We start from the raw sequence: 8,760 nt of genomic DNA on the forward strand, positions 1-8,760 counted from the left end.
ATGAGAACCGGCGTATTTGTGCCTCGGCACTAAACAAAGCAGTGTTGTTTAATCATTTATTTCAAATTACTACTTTTAGGAACAAATTACTACAATTTTATATGTTTTGGTTCTGTGTTGGTACTGTTAAGTACTGTTAACAATTATTATAAGAAAATATAATAAGCAATTAACATTACAGCCTCTATGAGTTTTTTGTAGTTGGTTATTTTTGTTGGCAAATTGAAAGTAATCATATCTACATTTTCTTTTAAATTTAGGTACAATCAAAAAGTACCAAAGCATTGTAAAACTACGAAATTGGCAATACTGATGTGACAGTCTACATAACATGCATTTTCGGCATAGTCCGAAAGAGCGAATTTTGCCGTACCTGAGACACTCTACATAACATGGGCCTTAGAGATCTCATTCATTAAATTACTGTCATAATTTTTTGACATTTAGACAAATAGAAAATAGTTACTACTACATACCTATAATACTATCTGAAGTGATAGTATATTTCTGTTATAGGCACAAAAACAATTACAAAAAAAATGGATTAGGTTTTTTTATTTAGTCATTAAACCTTTTTTTCCAAAACCACTGATAATGAGTATTTGGTAATACACTAAAGAGGTATATGGTAAGCCTAAAAATACAAATTAAAAACCATGAAATAAAAGTTCATGAAAGTACAATTTACTGAATTTTAACTGAACGTTTCCACTACCGAAAACTGTGTTTACAGTTTGTCCCATACAAGTTCACTGACGACCAAAACTTACTCTTAAGAATTAACACTTGTGACAGACTTTTTTGGCAAAACTCGTGTTTTAGACATCAACTACTATCTGAATTCACCTAATTTGGTACCGTACGACTTTTACCTTCCCAGAAGAACAATTTGAAACAATGAAAAGAAAGTATTTTATGAATATAGAAACCATCCATAAACCTGACATAACTTGGAATGTTTAAAGGCAGTATTTTTTTGGTAAAAAATAAGTATAAAATAATTTTTTCTATTTTTAAGAAGCAATTATCCTTAATGGTTTTGCATGAAGTGAAAATGACACTAGAGTGGTAAATAGTTATCGAATTAATTATGATAGTGTAAACGTTTTGTAAAAGAATGAAAATTCTCTTGAAAACTGCTGACCATCAATTATAATACAATATTTTGGAATAGTATATTTATTTGAAAACAGATTTTAAACCTATTATTTATTATATCTGGTACTAGGTTCCAAGAATGGCTCAATCTACGTTCAAGTGCCACTCATCAACACGACCTATAAGGACTTCCTATAATTCCTATAAGGACTATAGCTGCAGATATATATTTTGGCAAACAACCCGTCTTATTATAATGCATTCTCCTCACCACATTCTAAGCTATATGTTTCTATTCCATGTTCCAACAACAGCAATAAAAATTGTAGCCAAATTTATTTGAAAAATCTTGTCATTGATGATGTGCAAGCAATGATAGTGATAAACTGGTAGAAAAAGTTGAAAAAAATTTTAAAGGGGACGCAAATGTGAACAGCTCTATATCATATATGAACCCCGTTTATTAACACCTATTTTTTTAGGCATTGTTTTAATGTTTATATCATTAAAGTTGTTATATTTATTCAATAATACATATTTCAAAAGCTATTCCCTTATATAAAGCTTATAGTTATATCGTATATTAATATTTTACAGCAATGGTTTGAAGTTTTCACAACTATCTTATTAAAAATATTTTATATATTTATGTATATATTATATTATGTTTAAATAAGAAGATATTTATGTTTACAATTTATTTTTATAGCATTAAATTAACAAATATACATGTGCATAAATTTAAGAGGAACGGTTAATATTATATATAATATCATAAAAAATATAATCTATTTAACTTCACTCCTACTATATTTTTTATATGTAATAAATTTTTGCATTTACTTTTGAATAAAACCTGCTTTCTGAATTTAATTGGAGTAAAATTTGAAAATGTTACTCTAAATTGTAAAATAACTCCTGTGATTATCAATTATACACAGGATTGTAAGTGTTTTAAAAAAAACTATCAGTCCACAAAAATAATTTGGTACAACATTTAAAAACAAAAGTGTATATTTGTTTAAAAATATAAATATTCAATGGCACATACTTTGCATATACAGTAATCCCCCCTATAACGCAGTAGATTGGTTCAGCGTTATAGGAAAACGCGTTTTAAGGGTATTCCCGTATAGACCGTATAGGTACATAGACCGTGTAAAGGTACGCGAAGCTAATTATGAACTGTACAAATCCCCGCGCTTTATGGGGGAATGCCCGTGTTATACGGGGGATTGAAATCGCATAATATGAAAATGCGTTATAAAAGTACCGCGTTATATGGGGGGATTACTGTATTATGTATAAATATAAAACATTCCAAAAAGTTACATCTTTTGATTATATTTCGTAAGTTATCGAAATGCACTAATCGGTATAAACAAAATATCATTCAAATTAAAACGCAGGTTTTATTTTAGAGCTGTCGCCTTTGGACATAAAGAAGTTTTCTATGTTATTTACATATTTTGTCGCTCTGTGAATATCACTTACCATCATCAACTATTCCTTTATCGTATAAGTCAACGTTGTTTTAAATTTATTTTGTCTTTTGGATCAAAATCATCTGGCCATATTTCAAACGAAGCTATACTGGTTATCGACAGCACGACCCGTCTCATGTGTTGCGTTAGCATCATTGGTAGACGAGATTCCGTGATGATTATGATGATGACTAGAGTGCTGTTGATGTTGTTGATTATGACTTGTGGTTGCTTGTGATTGCAGCGAAATTGTGGATGCACGCAGCTGTTGTTGGAACGTCTGTGTGTTAATTGCTGGTGAAATTGGTTGCTGTTGTAAAGTCAGCGTCGACTGATTTGTAAGAGAGTGTGGACTCAACTGTTGATGATGCTGATGCTGAAGCTGATGCTGATGCTGGTTCGCCGGCTGTGAATGATGGAGAATTGGCAATTCAATTTCACAAGTCTTTAGGCGAACACTTAGATTCATTGTAATCACTTCTGTTGGCTGTAAAAATAAAATTAAATTAACAAAAATTATTTATTTACCAAACAATTATAAATTAAATTAATTGTATTTTTTTTTTTTGTCGTGAAATAGTATCTTAATTTTGAAATCATGCAGAGAAGCAGTAACATTTTCTAAAGGAAGTGGTGCCAATCTTTTAAAACTTAAATTATTCGTATAAAACCATAATCATTTAAAGCAAAATACAAATATTAAAAGTTTTTTCATATTTCATTAAGTGATTTATAAATCATTCCCACAAAATAAAATGAAAGCAAAATTTAAAAAAAGATAAAACAAAGAATTACGAAATGAAAATAAAATAAAAATTATCACTGACACTGAATTGACTCCAAAATTTAGGCTATCTCACATGTCTTGGCGATGGTTGTTGTTGCGGTTGATGCCCACCGTTAATACCACCGCCAACTCCTCCTCCTTCGCCCTCTCCAGTATCAAATACACCTTGATTATGCACCCAATTCTTTAAAGTCACATCAGATGTACCGCCGGATTCCAGCGGTATTGGACTTGTACGGAAATGTTCAAGCATTTCTTGTATTGACGGAAACCATAGATGTTGCACACGACATTGTCCTTTCTCAGATAAAGTCATACGCAAATGTTTGGCTCTTCCTTGAAAATTGAATGTAAGCACGAATTCACCCTTGCGTGTTTCACTTTGACGCACTAAAAAGTTACCATGGCCGCTTTCTTTTGCTTGCAATACCATATGAGCAGCAACAGCACGTGGTAATGTACCGTGGAACCATGGATATTGACGCATTTCAGCAGTCAAGTCAGCAACATTAATACCACCTTCTTCATCACCTTCGGTAGCGTCAAAATTACTCGAGGCAGAGAGTCGCTGTTCACCTCGCTCACCTGGTCCCACACGTCTGGTGGCTGTTTCATATGCATTAGTTGTGCTTACATTTGTCTCTACAACCGTGCTACCGTCAACAGGTGCTAATGCAGCAGCTGTTGAAAGTGTGTTATCTGACATCGAACTGCTGGGGGCCACATTAGTATTTGACCCTAATGCGTTCTGCTGGTGATATTGTGGATTCTGTACAGCATTCACTGTGCTACCACCTATTAAACTGCTATTAGGATTTGCAGTAACAGGAGATGTTTGCATTGCAGCTGCAATCACATCAGATTCTATAGTCGGTTGTTGAGTAGGCGGTGTCCGCATACAATAGCGTATTGTAGCCAGCCAACTGCGCATCTCCTCAGAATTTTGCGCTTCAATCACATATTCCATATTGTTGTCAGCCTTTAAAACAAACGTATTCTCACGATCTGGCATTTCTAATGCTGTAGTTTCACGTGCTTCTGATATTAAGAAACAAAATACTCCACTGCGGGGCTAAAACCATTTATATAAAAAAAATTATTATATATAAATTTTTTAGTTATTTTCATATATATATATATATATATAAATATTACACGAAAGCATACCTTTGTAGATTTAGGTGGCGTATAGAACTCCAACATGTAGCCACCAACTGCTTTAACTAACACCAATTTACATTTCTCCCACTTTGGTTGATCAACACTTTCAGGAATTAAGTTATTAACAATACCCTCCTTACGGCATTCCACAACAATCTTAGCTAGTTTAGTTTTGCTTTGCTTACTACTGCTATCGTCGTCCGAACTCTTATGGAATAAAGCCTGTAAGAAGAGAAAATTCTAATATTAAAACATTTTAAAATTACTGTTCTGAATTTTTTTAAGTATATATGAAACGTAATTATATTGTACAATATATAATGTAATGCTTCTATCGAACCTTTCCCTTTCGTAATCCTTTGAAAGACAAGCGTCGGAAGAAAGCTTTATGAAAAATTTTTGGTGAATCGTGTTCTTCAGAATAATCACTTTCATCAACGGTCCCATTGCTAATCTAAAATATATAAAATTATATCACTTTAGAAGTTGTATATGCAGAAGTTGTATATGATTAGTATATTTACAGTTATGTATAGATTTTTTTAGACTTATTTTAATTCCATGTCTAATATAACTATCGCGGCAATAAAACTCTGATAAGTTCGCAACATTTCTGCGAACCCCAATACCTATTATATTTAATTAACATGGCTGTTAATTGGCTGTTAATTAACAGGGATTAACTGTTACAGTTCATTTATAACTACAATTTAAATAATTTGTTATTTATTTAAATAGCTTGACAAATTAATTAATTATAGATGCAATGAATTTTTAATACAATAAAATAATGATTTGAATTGAAAGTGGATTCCGGTCCACAATATAGGTGAATAAATCGAATAATATAAATTCGATTATTGACACTACAAATAGAGTAACGTCAGACAAAAAAAGCGGTGCGCTATGTCCAGGTATTGTGTATGACCATCAATATTCTCAGTAAGTATATATTTATCCTTAAGATCTATTAATTATATATATTCTTTTTTATTTAAACCATCGATAAACTACATTGTTATAGTTGTAACAGGAGGCGACATATATACCAGAAAATATATAAAGAATTACAATTACGTATACATGGGTTAGGATTTGGTGTGGTGAGGAAGGAATAAGGAGAGAGAGTCGAGAATAAATTACACACTATTGAAATCCTCATTTAAGCCTTTTGATTGACAAAAAAGTTTGCTTTGGATAATGTAGACTTTATCAACTTAGGTTTAATAAGTAATAACTATATCGTATTATAACTGTGCTGTATATGGAATGAAGTTTAAAGCGCAAGATTAGAAGAAAATCGCATAACACGTTTCCAGCACAATGTGAACAATAGTTAGTTGGTAACCTTTTAATAAAGATACCCCTAATATCTTACTCTGTCTTGCAAGCTCATTGCAAGATGCACGAAATGCAAGAATGCTATACTAAAATTGTAAGAGTGCGAATACACGTCTGTTGCAGAATTTTAACATCAAAAGAAAATTTTTATGTTTGTTATGTTTTTGCAACAGACCACATCGACTTTAGAAGCAACAAATGTCAAAACAGCTGTTTTTTCTGTTTTGTTTCGTTGTAAGCACATATACGGGTTTAAGTATAGCAAGATTGCAAGCATCTGCAAGAAACTTTGTGCGTATATTTTGTTCTTGTCCATTGCAAGCTCGCGCAATCTGTAAATTTATTGCAACTTGCAGCAATGACTTTGGAAGACAAAGTGAATACCCCTATTGAAGAATTAAAAATTATTGTTTATATAATCCACACTACGTCCAGAAACAATTAAATATATTACTATAAGTATCATTATTAACCAGTACTTCAATGATAGCTACTAAATCGAGTCAAATAAACTGACCACTAAATAATGTCATTTCAAGCAGTCTAGAGCAATCAGAGCAAATTGCTAAATTTTACTAATGCGCAAAGACGGTTAAAATGGTGAGGTGTTTTGTGAATTAAGGATTCACCACTTTCAATATTCTATGTTCATAGAATTTCTTAGGATGTATAACTTAGGAACTAAGTCATACATAATCAGTTTAACTAATTGATTTATATATAATGTAAGAAACTATGGATAAAATAATATCATAAACACCGACACGTATGTTTATAAAGATATTTTGACTTTAAAACTGTGCTTGAATCTTTGTCGATAATTATCTATATCTAATCTAATATCGATAATTAGGTTCTATCTTTCACTATTGTCAGTGGTAAAGGTAAACCACTAAAGTAAAATTCTGAGCATCAGAAAAATATATGTAGAAGAAAAAGTCAGATAATAAAAATAAGAAAAATTTCCCTTTAATGCATAAGATTTTATTGATTTCTGAAAAAATGATGTTATGAGATGAACTAATTTCGGAAAATACAGGACGAAAATAGACATCTATGCGTACTTTGATTAAAATGAGTACTCAAATATTTTAAATGTTGAAAATTGAAAATATAGCGGTACACATTCGTATTATAAAAGTATACTACTAATAATATAAGTATTGACTGTTCCAACAGTTTTTGTTATGTGTTATGTTACGCTTCACTTTGCTGGAAAGACAATTTTTCATTCGTCAGAACGATTTTGATATGGAATGCACTCGATCTCTTCAATAGGTTTGGTCATGCAATATGGAAGAAATATAAAGTGTAAGCAAAATGCCGCTTTAAATGTATATCTTTTCCACATATAGATTTATATATCCATTAAAACCGGATGAAATTAATTAATCAATTTTTTTTAATGAGTAACAGATATTAATTTATCATTTTTATGAGTTATAAACAAATATATAATAAAATTAATTAAATTCAAAACTAAATTATATCAAGTGTAGTAGCTAATCAATAATTTCTTTTTGATATTTTTGATATTTTTTATATATATATACAATATATTACAAATAACTCTACAAATATATGTAAACATGTACGATTTTCGTACTAAATTCGTGGAAATTCTGTATAAAAATGTTCTAATGACATGTGATAACTTTTAGTGTAAATACAATATTATATATATTTTGTGTTTTTTAATGTCGAAAACAAAAATTATATAAAATATATATGAAGTTTTATTTTTCTTTAACAACGAAAACAAATGGATTGTACTGTTATCACTAATTTTAAAAATTTTAATAGAACTAATTTTAATAAATGATTTATATATATATATATTTCGCCCAGCTATAATGAAGTCAATTTAATATCATGGAAAATACTATCTAGGTAGGAACTCATATCTCGGAATTATTATAAGTCCATTATATATAAATAATATTAGAATTAGATTATTTACTTACGAGTACTTTTTTTATTATTTATTATTATTTATTTTATTGTTTATTATATTATTATTTGTTTTATTATTATTTATTTTATTATTATATATTTTATTATTTTCGAACAGTAGTGAACTACAACAACAAAAATTCATTTTATATTATTTTAAATAATTGAATTTTTGGCTGACCAACAGCTGTTTCAGCCGTTTTGAGTATTGCCAAATACTCATCATGAGTGGTCTTGGAAATAATTCTTGTATTTAATTATTCGTAAATAATTTTTTTGACTCTGCAAATACCAGGAATCGAATTGGTGCCCTGCCAAATTTGACGCTCAGAGTTATCACTACTTAATCAACTGACCCCCAAAACCCTACTTGACTTTTATATTTGCACATTTTTCTGGAGTTTTGTTAATTTGCTGTAAAAGTTTATTAACAAATTCACTTGCTGTGTTTATATTAGAAAAAAATCATAAATCAGCTGTAGAATAATTGAATTAATTAATCATATCTTTTTTATATTTTTATTTGTTAAAATTCAATATTATTCTATTTATATTTGTTAGTAATTTGTGTTTTGTAAGGTTTGTGGGAACAGTTTCACAGAAGCCAGAATCGGTTGTTATAACAATTTGCACTAAGAAAGGAGGCAAATAAAGTCCGAAACGTTGGCGCTATTTATATAGATTATAACTATATAAAATAATAATAAAAAATAAATAACTAATTTAAAAGTTTTTTACTCAATTTCACAAAAACCTTCGAAAACACAAAATTTATAATTTAGAAACTGAATTTTAAATAAATATAATATCAAAAAATAGTTAATAGTTATATATACCATAGTTTGTTAACTATTATAAATATTTACCTTTAAGTTATTACGTCTGCGGAAAAATTCCGTTTCATAGTGGTCTGCAAAGGATTCCAAAAATTTCTGC

General features: G+C 29.8%; 1 protein-coding gene across 1 annotated transcript in view; it reads right to left on the bottom strand.

Annotated features, from left to right (window-relative positions):
* Window positions 1-2,095: 2,095 nt before the first annotated feature.
* The window catches only part of LOC119677095, a 12,250-nt gene continuing 5,585 nt past the window's right edge, over window positions 2,096-8,760 (bottom strand). The window contains exons 3-7 of the mRNA XM_038088363.1: window positions 8,691-8,756; window positions 4,871-4,984; window positions 4,537-4,752; window positions 3,443-4,441; window positions 2,096-3,069 (exon numbers count right to left, since the gene is read on the bottom strand). Of these exons, the coding sequence (XP_037944291.1) occupies window positions 2,677-3,069; window positions 3,443-4,441; window positions 4,537-4,752; window positions 4,871-4,984; window positions 8,691-8,756 (1,788 nt within the window). The 3' untranslated portion in view covers window positions 2,096-2,676. The remainder of the gene's footprint in view (window positions 3,070-3,442; window positions 4,442-4,536; window positions 4,753-4,870; window positions 4,985-8,690; window positions 8,757-8,760) is intronic.

This window comes from Teleopsis dalmanni, chromosome 2 (genome assembly GCF_002237135.1).
Source record: "Teleopsis dalmanni isolate 2A chromosome 2, ASM223713v2, whole genome shotgun sequence".
Taxonomy (NCBI): domain Eukaryota; kingdom Metazoa; phylum Arthropoda; class Insecta; order Diptera; family Diopsidae; genus Teleopsis; species Teleopsis dalmanni.